The 14,751-nt window shown below is 37.7% G+C and overlaps 1 protein-coding gene across 1 annotated transcript; it reads left to right on the top strand.

The window, feature by feature from the left end:
* Positions 1 to 1,000: 1,000 nt before the first annotated feature.
* Positions 1,001 to 7,534, top strand: LOC140922272 (uncharacterized). Its single transcript, XM_073372273.1, has 9 exons — positions 1,001 to 1,382; positions 1,858 to 1,977; positions 2,794 to 2,991; positions 3,693 to 3,844; positions 4,325 to 4,460; positions 5,139 to 5,225; positions 5,628 to 5,694; positions 6,787 to 6,994; positions 7,441 to 7,534. Exons 1-9 carry the CDS (start codon positions 1,001 to 1,003, stop codon positions 7,477 to 7,479), a joined length of 1,389 nt encoding a protein of 462 aa, XP_073228374.1. The 3' UTR covers positions 7,480 to 7,534.
* Positions 7,535 to 14,751: the final 7,217 nt, after the last annotated feature.

Raw genomic sequence — 14,751 nt, 5'->3', positions numbered from 1 at the left:
AATTATGAAAACGAAAGATTGCGTGGGAGGCATCGACAACCTCTATCTTTTTTGTGTTCACGTCGACATTATTTCAGGTAAGCACGTGCGTACTTAGGTGCAGGTAACTTCCCGCCCCCCGCCCGCCCGCCCCCTGAATGCCTAATACCGTCGGTTACCCAACGGCATTGGGGACCATAAGAGAAAAACACCAATGTGTTTTCCCTCATTGTTTCTAGATATAAACGAGTGTCTTGAAAATCCTTGTCAGAATGGAGGGAATTGTACAAATACTAATGGAAGCTCCTATTGTAACTGCCCCATATATACAGCTGGAGTCAACTGTGAGATGCGTAAGTTAGTCATTCCAATTGTTGTCTTTACTTGTTACCTTTTTTTACCACGCTTGAAAATTGGATGTGATATGCTAGACCTCAAAAGGCCAAGGATGGTGTTGTACCATCAGAATGTATTTTCAACCGCTGACCAATAGGTAAGATGTAGATGCGTATAGAAGACCGATGCTCCTGCGCGAGTCCATGAGAAAATAATGTTAAGAGATTCAGACCAAGGTTTTCAGTATATCACAATATACTATATACGACGGCAGGAGATTTGTAGCTTCTGTGGCAGGTTTAGGTTTTGAGGGGGCAGAGGATGTGGATTTATGGCCTTACACGCACGCTTTAGATGTAAAAACGTCTCGGCATTACAGCGCACAATAGGTCTCGAGAATACATGTTAGGCCGAGGCTAAAATACTAATCGTGAAAATTCTTGGGGAAGTTGATGATGAAAATAAGAAATGTACATATATATTTTCATAAATACTTTAAATTTCAGATTGCGACCACCACGCCATGAATCTTGGCTTCTTGGTAGATGCCTCTGCAGCTGTAGAACTGTCTGGCGACGGCAACTTTAACAAGACTCTTGACTTCATTGCAAGCTTTACTGAGTCTTTCTCTGTAACAGCAAGCGAAACACATGTTGGAATGGTTGTTTTCTCAGACGAACCGAGCATGGCGTTAGACTTCAATCGCGGTCGGGTCTCATCAGTTGCAGTAAAAGCTGTATATAACGCTACTTACTTGAACAAAGGAAGACAAACAGGAAAAGCGTTGATATATATCCGGCGGTATCTGTTCTCGGATCCTGTCCATCAGAGAGCTGTTCCAAATTATCTCGTTTATCTGACCACCGGGTCTTCATATGACTTGCTGAAGACCCCAGCAGCTCTAGTGCGTGCTGACAATATTACTGTGTTTGCGGTGGGAATTGGAAATAACAACGACAATGAAGAATTAAACTATGTCACAGGAGGCAATGGTACAAGAATTTTCCAAACTTTTGTCGACAGGCTTGCTGATGTTGGCGCCCTTTTGAAAAGGGAAATTTGCGAAAGTAAGTGACGGCAGTTCGGGTTTGTAGGACAATATTAAAACAACCACTTATTAAGACACTCATCATCAACGCAAAAATTTATGATCAAAGATTTATGATGTAAGCGTCTGTTATGTGTGGGTTAGTGTTTTGAGAATGCTTCAGTATGAAGACACGAATTGTCTTTTGTTTCTTTTTTCTTTTCCTCTGATACGTTATTCTTGAGTGGTCAGATTTAGACCGCGATTTGAATAGCGAAGTTAATTTTAAAGCAGCTACCGACTATTGCATCCTGTTGATAGACCAGCTATCGGCTACAAAATAGGCGTTTGCCTCCTTTTTTGAAGCCGTTTTAACTCTTTTTTCTCGTGTATTGTATCGATAAGTGGAGGTTTTGGAGTTGGATGTACATGTACGTTGCCAAACGTTGCATGGATTGTTAACGTGGTTACATACTTTATTATGACACTTGTTTTTCTATCTACATTCCTTGCAGTACAAGACCAACGAGCTTGCAACTCCGAACCATGTTCTAATGGTGGCTTCTGCGTCAACACTGGTAATAACTACCGCTGCGAATGTACGCGTGGATACTATGGAAGGCAGTGTGAACACGGTATGTTTCGGTTGTTGTTTTCCTTGTGTTTTTGGTTAAGCATCTTAAGCCATTGATCTGTAGTAAATTTTGAATAACATTAGCGCTTAAATAAGGAAATTGATGTGATAATGAGCTTAGAACCACACGAAGCATTTGATGATGATGACGCAAATGATAAACAAAAAACAATTGGTTTTATGAGCGAAACAAGAGCTCTGGTCGTGCATCACGCTTTTTAGTACATTTCTTTGACGTCCACTAAACGACTACGACGTGAAACCCCCCAATGCAACGTTTTATAGAGGACGTGGACATACGACGACAAACTTTCCTTTCTCTATTTAAACATGGATAAAGCCCTTAAGAATTCAACTCCAGGAAAAGTCGGCTACATTTGACGAATAGAGCGGTTCCAAATAGAAGCGATAAAGTTTAAAAGGACGAAAATTCATTTTTTTAGTGATGTTTTCACTGCCGTCGTTACCGTCGTTGCTTAAAAGCCCAAATGATGTTGACGACGACGACGACGTCAGTGATTATGATGATTATGATGATGATGATGATGAATATAATGGTGATGATGGGGATAAATTTAATAATGATGACGAAGATGACGATGACGACGACAAAGACGTCGACAACGTCAGTGATGATAAATTAAATGATGATGATGATGAATATGATGATGATGGTGATAGTGATGACGAGGAGGAGGACAAAGTTTTGAAACCTTCTCCATGGATGCGATCTTCCCATTTCTTTGTTTAGCTCATCTAAATTATGAACGTCGTACAAGTTTCCCTCAAAGTCTTTTTGTTTGTTCGCTTTTGCAAGGTTGTGGTTTCAGAGAGCTTGGTGTTAAAGTGAACAACGAGCGCCGAATTCCAGACAAATACATTACGTCATCTTCTCAAAGGGATTCAAACCATGCAGCTTTTCGCGGTAGGGTTGGCATTGAGGCTATTGGTTCATGGCAAGATGGTTGGTGCTCTTCAGGCACAGACGAGACGCCCTACATTCAGGTTTTCTTTGGTAAGTGATCAATTAATCATCATTTTATTTTGTCTGTATCTTAAAAGTAATCTTAAAAATGTAAATACAGTCGAACCTGTATTGAGGGGTCACCCTCGGAGAATGGCTTTCCTCTTATCCACCTTGTAATATTAGATTGGTGTTTTCATCTAGTAATCAATAAAGAATTTATTATTATTATTATTTAAAACTATTGTTTGTAAAATTATTATTATCATTATTATGAATTATTATTATTATTATTATTATTATTATTATTATTATTATTATTATTATTATTATTATGAATGCTCCACGTTCTTAGACATGATGAATGACATTGGCATCGACAAAAAGCAGCAACGTCATATAATCAAGAAAATGATAAATATAGCCATTAGAGCAACATATTACATCTTTTGTTGTAGAAATAGGAACTGGGATAGCCCAGACTTAATGCAATTTTGAATTTTTGGGGGGGATTTGTTTTTGTTTTTGTTTTTGTTTTTGTTTTTGTTTTTGTTTTTGTTTTTGTTTTTGTTTTGTTTTTGTTTTGTTTTGTTTTTTGTTTTGTTTTTCTTTTTAATAATCCAATCTCAAGCAGCATTTGTAAATTGCCTATACGTAGCGAGATTTACAATTGTACATTCAAAAACACAAATAAAGTTTCCATTATCATTATTATCATTATTATTACCAATTATATCACCTGAATATTATAGAATACCTAACCAACGTAACCATGATTGAAACTGAGGGGGTAGATGACGACGGTGGAAAAGCACTGTGGGTAGAAAAATACTATGTATCTACCAGCAACACTTCAGAGCCTGAGACGTTCATAGATTACATGGAGGACGGAAAAGTTGTTATGGTAAGTATCACCACGTAACGCTGTAATTGTTTTCATCGAAAAATGGGTAAAGAAGGAATATTCCAGACGTAAAGAAAAATTTAAAGTTAATTTGTAATATATGTGGGTATTTGATTGGTACTCTCTAAGAAATCCGTCACTATCACCCTTTTAAAATTTCCTTTTGTGTACGTATATCTTTTTTATTATTATATTTATGTATAATGTATGCATTATATGAATAAACCAGTTGTTGAAAAAAAAAATGGGAAATACACTAAATATGATTAACTATAATTGCAATTTTTACTTATTTTACTTATTATTTGCTAGAACCTTTAAATTCACGCTATTATTCATCATGCTGCTCTATGCTGGAATACGATTATTGTTGTAACACAAAAGAGTGTTATTATTCTCATATGGCTTGCTTGATATGGGTAATGTGACGCCATGTTCAAAGACTCTATTGTAAACATTATTTTGATGTTGCCTCTTCAGTTTAACGCCAACAGGAATATTCAAAGTGTGAACAACTCTCTGGAAGGGACAAACGCGCATTTTATCAGGATACATCCTGTCAACTTCACCCCTCCATACGCTTGTATGCGTATTGCCTTGTACGGTTGTGACGCAGGTTGGTGATATTTTCGTGACATTATTTTTGTTTGTTTTAAACTCATTGTTATTTATCAAATCGATAATAATTCTCCATCGTCTGTAATCTTATCTACCATAGAAATGACGTCAGAAAATCATTTTTATTAGTATTGCACTACCGCCAATTCTTTTAACACTTTTAGTTCATTTCTCACGATTTTTTCATTTTATGCCCTTTGTATGTAAGGCTTTAGCTCTTGAACTTTTATAACTCAATGATCATGCTGATATTAACAGCAATAATAAAAATAATTTACATTAGTAGCAATCATAATCATAAAAATAATGAATGGTATTGATAACGACAACAATAAAGATAGCAAAACTGATGATTTTGTCAATATTGATAATAAAAACGCTAGAATGTTGCAAGGATGTTGAGTGACCTATGTTCTTCGCTATCGTGTACAGAACTTACCGATAGTCCAAACCTGGAACTAATTTCAACATAAGCAGAAAAAAAATGTCATTGTTATTCATAGTCGAAACAGTCATTAGTCTAAGGTTATATTACGTCATCAGTTTGAATGGCGACCATCTTGGATCCGCAATCGTGGATGGCCAAAACAAGGATAAAATCAGTTATCGAAAAGAAAGGGTTAAGTACGACGTACTAGATGTACTTCTTTTCGTTATTTTATTTTGATGCTTCTAGGAAATACTGTACACCAGAAATCGTTGCTAGAGAGAATAGCCAATGCCCCTTTGACAAGCGATCCTCTGTCGGATACAGGTTTAGCAGGTCAGTAGCTTTGCTTTTGTAAGTTCCGTGCCTGACTTCTATAGATGATTTTGTTTGTTTGTTTGTTAATTTGTTTGCTTGTGTTGGGAAATATCTTTTCTAAAATGTCAAAAGTAACAATCCCTACTTTTGAAGAGTCTGATCTACAACTTTCACTATGTTACATCTATATTTGCTACGTCGCGCTTTTATTTATTATTATTAATATATTTTTAAACTGGAGTTCATTTTTAGCCCATCCCTGGCAACCACTTACACAACAGACAACTGCTAATGATCCTGGCCACTTTATTTTGTTCATTAAGATTAACTTTGTTGCTTGTGAAGTTCGACTTTTCCCTGGGCCTAAGTTGTAAACGATAACTGATGTAATTAGTGGTTCTTCTCTTATTGTGTAAACAGCTATACCAGTGGCGGTTTTCGTGGGGCTGCTTATCGGTTCCTTGATGTTCGCTATGCTGCCTTTACAGTAAGTAATTACAACAGCTATAATAACATTTTTGCCTATCCCACCCCCAACCACTCATTCTGTCCTTTCACTTCTCAGTTTGTTTTAAGACAATCAAGTTCAGTCCGGTCCCGGGAATCCAACCCCCGACCTCCCCTGCAGTCAAGTACTCCACCGACTGAGTTAGTCCTACAGCAATCTCCGCAAATGGCCTTCTCTTTACAGTGGCCCCTTTTTTCGGCTTAGTGGATGCAATAACTGTTGTGTTGACCAGAAACGCCTTCCTAAGACGAGTAGTTGCCTGCCCCTCTGTTTCCAAGTTTGCTTCGCGAAAAAGGTTGGGGGAGGGGGGGCGGGGGAGTAGTTGTAGTTTTCAGTGCGTTCAAGAGCTTTATCTTGAAATTAGACATGGTAACGTCTGTTTCAATCAAAATTTTTGTCGAAGATTGTAGATCTGGGAAGTGCTTCTGATTGGTTATAAAAGTAAATTTTCTTCTCGATACGACCCATCAGAAGCAGTGCTCAATGTTGTGACACATCGTCAGTAGAGAGATTAAGATGCACGTTTACCGCAAACGGCACACGTCAGACTCAAGTCGATAATTTCTCAGAATAAAACTTAAACAGATAAAACAGTCCCGAACGATTCCTATGGTTGATACTGGCATAAAACTACTTATTTGTGAGTAAAAGCAATAAAGAGTAAACGGAAAATAAGGGGAAAACATGGTCACGTGGTACAAATTCACGTCGGCCGTTTACCGTAAACGTGAATCTTAATCTCTCTAACGTTAACATGGAATTTCTGCCCTCGTCCCTCAGAAGTCATTTCGCGGGGAAACCACTAAATTGCGTAGCAGTATGTCGGTTGTTTTCTTAGGCTAGAAAACTAGTGATCTAGTGATTACCCCACGAATGACGCCCCTTTGTTTATGCTGTGATCAATTTTGTATAGGTAATAGCCTGATTTGTAGTGATATTTGGCATAAATACCACGAGTGATATTTCGAAATTGTTAAACGTAATTTCACGAGCAGTTAGGCGAGTGAAATTTGAGACAACTTTGAATTATCACGACTACTATCAGATATTTCAATCTGGTGCCTGTTACAGCTCATCTGCACCCCCCTTGTCACCGTCCCAAACAACGATGATGGTAGATATCCAACCCCAGCAACAACAAGACGCTAACGCGAATGCAGCAGTCCCTGGTTACGAGGTTCAAACAATAACCATGGAGATGGGACCAGATTCTGCAACAGCAACTGAAGATCGAGATATGCGCTATTCTGGTGAAGATCTTTTCTTGGAAGAAAAAAAGGTCAGTTTCGTTGAAGATTGAATTGGTCTGAGAGTTATGTAGTCTGCTACACAGCCGTTTTTAGTGTCATCACGCAACGCTCCTCCCAATTAGTAGGGAGGAGCGATGCGTGGCGACACAAACAACGGCTGTGTAGCAGACTAAGAGTTATGAGGAATAGCAAGAAAAAGGCAAAAAGTCATTCAGTACAGCAGAGTGGAACGTGGAAAAACTTGTTGGATGGCCAAGGAAAATTCCTTTTAATCACAGGACTAATACATTATGCGACAAAAGCAAAAGAGCGGTGTTAAAAGTAACAATACTAATCTCTTTATCGGTCTTCACTTAAACCTCATTGCACACTTCCCAGAGACCCTTCTCTTGTTGTGGCTATGGCATAATGAAGCTGTTTTAATGTCGTTATCATCATAATTCAAGGCTTTCTTATTTTTTTCTCTCTGATACAGATCTTTGGCTATTCATCGCCAAACCCAGAAGAAGATTAAGGCAGTGGTTAATGTCTGCTCTTCACTCTTTTACAGGAGAACTGCATGCTCTTGCTCTTGCTTGTAGCATCCACGACTATAACATTACCAACTGTCACTATATTTCACCGAAAAAGTGGCTGCACATTTCGTCTAATGCTAATCGAGGCTTTTAACTTTTTTTTAAGCCCCAAGAGTGATCAGCATCAAATTTCTCCTGGTAATATCAATGCTTTGTAAAACAGCTTGGTCATAAGAGAAACGGATATGATCACACAAGATGAATTTGCTTGATATTTTATCAACTTCTCCCCACTACTTCTGTAGGAAATAAATAATAAGAGACATTTCTTAATCGTTCACTGGAAAGATCCAGTAGTAAACCAAACCGAATGACAATTAAGCAATAGAAAAAGTCTTTTTTTGTGTTTACATAGCCTAATATAACACATCATGTTTGTTAGGATTTTCCATGTTTCAGGTGACAGAGAATGAGGTTAATAAAGTAAACGTTTGGATCTAGTTTTGAACTCGAAAACTTTTTCAAATTCGTGCTTGTGTAATAAGCGCGCGCAAGGCAAACGTAAGGGTTATTGCGGGCGACAAGAGGAGCCAGCAATCCTAATCTCCAAGTTCTTATTACGCATGCCTCGCATGTACGTAGCCAGCATTCGTCTGGACTTCTATTAAGAATGTATGGAATACACAGAGCGCACTTTGATCACGCGTGTATCACTCGTAATCTGATCACGCTTGTTTTGAACTACTGTCACGTGAAACGTGCGCAAAGCACAGCGCTGGAGCAAAAACGTTTTGACCTTCGATCGTTGTCGTCCGCGCTCCCTAACCTTTGGTTATTACTAGTAAACCCGGAACGAAAGATATGTGATATATACCAGGTGAATATATCACATACCTCCGAGGGACAGGGAGATAACATGCTTATTTTTCACTTGTGAATTTTCCTAAAGCAAAAAGCTCTTGAAAAACCTTTAAATTAATTCTCTAGAGATCCTTAATCCCAAGAGCCTCGAATTGTTTGAGGTTGAATTCTAAATTAAAGAAATTGGTCAATTTATGTGAAGTAGCCAAACAGTAGTTTTAGCAGAAAGAGATGAGTAACTCAGAGGAAAAAGTGTTCTTAACGTTAATAAGGCAGAGCAGTTTTGAAAACTCTTTTGAACCTTCCAGCACCGGGACAGATTTTTTGTGTCAGTCGTCCAACGAGTTACATTGCAAACCAGGATGTTCGCAGGTAGAAGTTTGAGATGTTAAGTCACATTTCCTTAAAAAGTGACGCGGCCGGTAATGCAAATTTCTAGCTCAAAGGACATTGTGCTTTGACAACTGCCGACGAAGAAAATCAAGTCCAAGAAAATGTGGTAAGTTCGTAACATCGAAATTCAAAATTCTTACTTGTGTTGTTTTTACAAGGACGGGTGTGTTATTGTTATCAGCTGTTGTTTCAGCCCCTCACTCCCCTGTTGCTATCAAAGCAGCCACCAATTTTGCAGAATAATATGTAATATATTACCCGAAAAAGAACAAAAGAAACCAATCAAAATCAGTTTATCTATTCTCACGCAGACACACCTATCGCCCAATCGGGGCACGCGTACAATCCAGTTAGACCCTGTTTACATGGAGTGGGGGACCCCGGTCTAGTGGGGTAAGTTTCTTTTGTTTTGTGTCCCCCAGAGCGTGAAAACAGAAGAAACCAACCCCACTAGACCGGGGTCCCCCACTCCATGTAAACAGGCCCTTAGTTACTTTATAGTTGACATGCCAGTGTATTCTTTTCCTTTCTATTAGGACTGGTCTTACGTCACATAGGAGAAAAATTTATAATAAAAAAAACTAAAGTTTGGTGGCCCAAACCTATTTCTATGCGTGTTTTTGAATCGCGTCTTTTCAGAAGGAACGATTTAACCTCTTTTTATGATTTTTAACATCCTGTGTAAAAAAAAGGTTTTTTATTTTCTTCAACATACGTAAATTGATGAAGCCTATAGTAGAGCCCTTCGAACAGCACTAAACGCTTCTTGGAGGGACCACATTACAAATGAGGATTTATATTTCTAGATCCGGCCATTTAGCCCTAAAGCAAAATTAAGAAATTGTACATTTTTGAGTAAAATCATGGGTTAAACCCTTTTATAGCCAAGAAACACACGTTTCGTATCTACAACTTTATTTAGACCTTTTGTTTTCTGAAAGGGTATTTTTTTGCCCTTTCCACTGAGGTATAGCTTTGAATGGAACTGTAAATAACAGCAGAGATATAATTTTTTAAAGTTACATGGTCAACTTACCTCAAATCCTTGCGGAAGACAAAGATTTAAAGTCCGAAAAAGGCGTATTTTCCAAAGGGGCTAACCCATGGTTTTGGTAAAAAAATTCCTAGTGTTTTCTTGTTTATCTTCCGGATCCGTCTATATGTTTGCCGACGACACAACGGTTTACTGCATAAGTGACACGGCAGAGAAAAGTATTGCCAAGTTAAATTCTGCACTTCGTGAATTAAACGAGTGGTGCCTCATTAACAGATTAACACCCCACCCAAGTAAAAGTGAGGCCATGCTAATCTCTAGAAGAAATCCCCCGGTAAACATTCCCCCGATCTTTATCGGAAATTCTACGATTGAATGGGTATCGAAATCACGGTTACTGGGAATGACCGTCGATGAGAAACTGACCTGGACTCAACATATGCTGGAACTCAAAAAATCATTTGCTAAAAAACTGGGATTACTTAAGAAGTCGAGATTTCTCCCTAGAAACGTTCGTCAGGACCTCTATTTTAAGGTCATCTTGCCTTCAGTGACCTATGGTCTTATACTATGGGGATCCTGCTGCAATTCCGACTTATTTCAGTCCCTGGAAAGACTTCACTGCAGGGCTGCGAGACTTATCTTTCATTTGCCGAAAGACATGGCATCTGCTGATGTCCTACAACTGGCCCAATGGCCGACTCTGTCTATTCATTATAAATTAGCCATTTTTATCTGTCTTCATAAAGCTTTCCACGATAGGTTACCTGTCACATTAATCGACCTGATTTCTAAGAAACGGGTCACAAACTATTCAACCCGGACTTGCGCTTCTTTAATTGTTCCACGCTTCAACACGCGTTACATGAAAGACTCTGTCGCGTTTAGAGGCTCAGTCCTGTGGAATACAGTGACCAACAACTGTAGTGCCCTGACAAAAAACATTCCTTATCGTGATCTCAGGCTAAAGCTTAAATCTCAAGCTAATTTTAATGAATTCAGCTTTAAGATAATGTCTGCATCCACTTGTAATTTTAGAAAAGATGACTTTGTATATACTTAAATTTATGCTCATAATTTCATATTTGTAAGCGTTAATTTAGTTCAAACATTTTGTCTGTATATACCCCTAGTTTTTAGCTTTTTAGTTTACTTGTAATTAGTTAATTGCAAACGACCCCACAAGCTCATGTAGCTTTAATATTCATCGTTTTAAAATAAAGGCTAAAGGCTATCTACAAGTTTTTAAATTAAAATTAGGCTAGAAATAATATTAAGTATTGTCTGGATAGCAAAAAAGCTTCTCAAGACGATAAAAATGTCTGTTTCTAAAGTTCGTGAAATGGGTGTTTACCAAAGAAGTTAACCCAAATAGGTTTTCGTATTTTCCATTGGGGTTAACCCATTGTTTTTGGTAAAGAAAAAAAAAAATCAAAATTTACTTTCGTTTGTTTTTAAATTAAACTAACCTAGAAATAATGTTGAGTAATGGTCTAGATAGAAAACAAGCTTTTCAGGACGATAAAAATACCAGTTTTGTAAAGTCCAAAGGAGGTTAACACATAGTTTTGGTAAAAAAAATTCAAAATTTTTTCTTGTTTGTTTTGTGTTTTGCTTTGTTTTTGTTTTTAAATGAAATCCTTTTAGATAAAAAATGTCATTTAGCTGTAGTTGAAAACTTTGCATTTTTCCAAAGGGGTTCATCCATGAATCTGATCAAGAATTCCAAATATCTTTCGAGCCTACTGTTCAGTAAAAAAGACCTTGGTTTTGTCGTTTGATGATGTTGCTTTCTCAAAAGGAGGCTTTTTAGACCAGAAAAATGTCATTTTACTATTGTTGAAAAATTTGCATATTTCCAAATTGGTTAACCCATGAATCTGGTCAAAAATTCCAAATATCTTTCGAGCCTACTTTTCTGTAAAAGAGACTCTGGTTTTGTCATTTCATGATGTTGATTTCTTACAAGGAGGCTTTTTAGACGATAAAAATGTCATTTTACTATAGTTGAAAAACTTTCATTTTTCCAAAGGATTTAACTCAAAACTCTGGTCAAAAATTCCAAATACGTTTCTAGCCAACTTTTCTGTAAAACAGACCTTGGATTAGTCGTTTCATGATGTAAAAAGAGACCTTGGTTTGATGATTTTAGGCGATAAGAATGTTATTTTACTAAAGTTGATTAATATGCATATTGCCAAATTGGTTAACTTGCATGATTCATGAAACATGAAACATGATTCTTGTCAAAAATTCCAAATACTTTTCGAGCCTTCTTTTCTGTAAAAGTGTTGTTTTTTTTTCAAAAGGAGGCTTTTTAGACGATAAAAATGTCATTTAACTAGAGTAAAAAAATTAAAAAATGCATTTTTCCAGGGGGTTTAACCCATGATTCGAAGTAAAAATTCCAATTATCTTTTGAGCCCAGCTATTATTTTGTAGAAGTGACATTGGTTTTGTCGTTTGATGATGTTGTTTCCTGAAACGATATTTTTTTAGGCGATAGAAACTTAATTTTATTATAGCCAAAAAATTTGCATCTTTCCAAAGGGGAGAACACATGACTTTGCCCCAATTTCAATTATCTTCGAGCATACTTTTGTGTAAAAGAGACCTTGGTTGTGTCGTTTGATGATGTTGTTTGCTCAAAAGGAGGCTTTTTAGACTATAATAATTTGATTTTTGAATAAATTGCACATTTCCAAAGGGGTTAAGCAATGATTCTGGTACAAAAAAAAAAGACAAAAAAACAAACAAATATGTTTGTAGTCTACTCTCTGTAAATAGATAGATCTATATTCCAAATTTGTGGACATGACAATTAATCTAAGCTTAATACTTTAGACAACACGGGTACAGAAACAATTTCCGCTTTCCGTTTTCGTCTTTATTGAGCTTTAGTTGTCTCTGCTTTACAAGACGTGGGTGGCTATGGGATTTCCCGCCAAAATAACCTCGAGTTGCATTTGGGTTGCCATACCTGTTGATTGAGTTATTTTACATTGGTATGCCAGTGGTGCGGACGGACGGTCGGCGGTCAGTGTACGGTCACGTGATTACCAAAATTTAATATTCTGGGATGGGTAGATTTTCTTACCTATAGTGCTCCCCTAAAAACTTAACCCTCGGACGTCCACGCAAATTTATACCCCTACCGTGGTACAAGGGGGTGGGGGTGGGCGGTGTGGATGGAACCCCTCCTCGGAGTTTTTGATATGCTGCAGTATGCGAAACGATTTTACCTCTAGTGGAAAGCCTTTGATCTTCTTGACAAGATGAAGTATATTTTATGGGTGGTGGCGCTGCTGGAGGCCTGTGACGTCGCTAACAATGGTCACCATCTTGGCCGCCACCTTGGATTTTACCGAGAATTAGAAATCAGGTTTAAAATGGTGATTTTTGTGCTTTACATGATAAATAACACATAAATAAGCACTTTGCATGATTTTAGCCACTAGATTTACTTTTATTGTTAAAACAAGTTGAAAAAACATGTATTTTCACCCCTTGGCTTGACTGACCTGCTACTTATCACGTCATAGCTCGTAACCACAGCAGAATATTTAACAATCATTCCTCGAGCCCGAATGGGCTCTGAGTCAATAGCCCATGAGGCCGAAAGCCGGCGAATGGGCTATTGACTCAGAGGCCATGAGGGCCAGAGGAATAACTGTTTTAGTAAAATCCAACTAGTTGGTCAACAACATCGAGAATAAAAGAAAATTAGCTAGTTAAAGCTAGACTTTAATCCTTCTTTGCCGCCAAAAAGGCCGCGCTTTTCACTACGAGGGGGCTATAACATATAGCCTAGTAGCAGCTCCACCAATTAGAACGCAGCATTGATAATAGTTGGATCAGTTACTAAGAAGAGAAAGTAGGCGGTAGGCCAGCGAAGCTTAACGATAAAAAGGGCGACAGAGCTCTAGAGCGAGAGATAAAAAATATAAAAAAAGTAAAATTAAATAAAATAAAAAAAAAGGGAAATTTTTTTTTGGGAAGAACAACATGAAATTTTTGTAGCGGCGGTGACAACGTGAGAAATGCTAGCGGCCACCAATGCAAGGTAAAAATGAGCGGTGCCCAGTGAAAAAAACAGTGAACGAGAACACGTACGACACAAAGTGTAACTATGAAGTTTCTGGAAGTTTCACGTTGTAGTCGTGCAAAACAACGGCCAAGAAATGTACATAAAAAGTGTGCTACACGTGCAAAGTTGCTTTTTTGCTAATTAGACCTATTGTTGTTTTTCCACCGTTCTGGTTGCCTCCGTCGCTTAGCATTCATGATTTTATGTTTTGTTTGACCAAACTTTAAATATTATCCAGACCTTCGCTTTTAGCTCTGGCTAAATCAATATATTAAAAACTGTTCCAAACTATTTTAAATTGACGTACTGCCCAGTGAAACAGTTGGTCACGTGGTATAATTTCTAAATCTCTTTAATGAGGGAGACTTGGGACCAAGAATTAACCAAAATGGCGGCTAAAAAACGTGGTTGTTCAAAACCTGAACTTTACCGTGATTTCACCGTTTATACTGAACTTCAACACTGTGGCTAAAACAGTTAACCATCTGGTCGCTTATTCTTCGTCGTTTAGCCCCTTTACGTGTATAGAAATGTGCTACTTCAGCAACAGGAAACAAGCTTTGACGCAAGGCAGCACAACAAGTCTGTCGGCCCGGAGGTTAAATTAAAGGTAAGGCTTTTCTGAGATCGTAGAGATGTGGTAGAGACTAAGGTTTTTTTTATTAATGTAACAATTTAAATTTTCCAACGGCTACATGCAGGGCTGTCAACTACCCACGTCTTTAAATATTGAGAATTAATAGGGAAGGGACGATAGATGACGTTATAAAGTAAGTTTATAGTACTCGAGGGGTATCCAATCGATGGAAATCGATGATCGGAAAACGAATTGATCAATCGATATCAATCGATGAAATTAGTTAATTGGTATTAATTGGTATCGGTCAATCAATGATCAATCGATAACCCCACAAAAATCGTTCATCGATTGCTATT

This window comes from Porites lutea, chromosome 13 (assembly GCF_958299795.1).
Source record: "Porites lutea chromosome 13, jaPorLute2.1, whole genome shotgun sequence".
Classification (NCBI taxonomy): Eukaryota; Metazoa; Cnidaria; class Anthozoa; order Scleractinia; family Poritidae; genus Porites; species Porites lutea.
The sequence above is the reverse complement of the archived record's forward strand: the minus strand, read 5'-3'. Positions and strand labels throughout refer to the sequence as shown.

Bases quoted from the DNA above. Each gene is read 5' to 3' on its own strand.
- LOC140922272 (XM_073372273.1), top strand. From the start codon at position 1,001: ATGGCGTTAGACTTCAATCGCGGTCGGGTCTCATCAGTTGCAGTAAAA. The intron at 2,992-3,692 runs GTAAGTGATCAA...TGAATATTATAG, and splicing joins CTACATTCAGGTTTTCTTTG to AATACCTAACCAACGTAACC. The intron at 3,845-4,324 runs GTAAGTATCACC...TTGCCTCTTCAG, and splicing joins AGGACGGAAAAGTTGTTATG to TTTAACGCCAACAGGAATAT.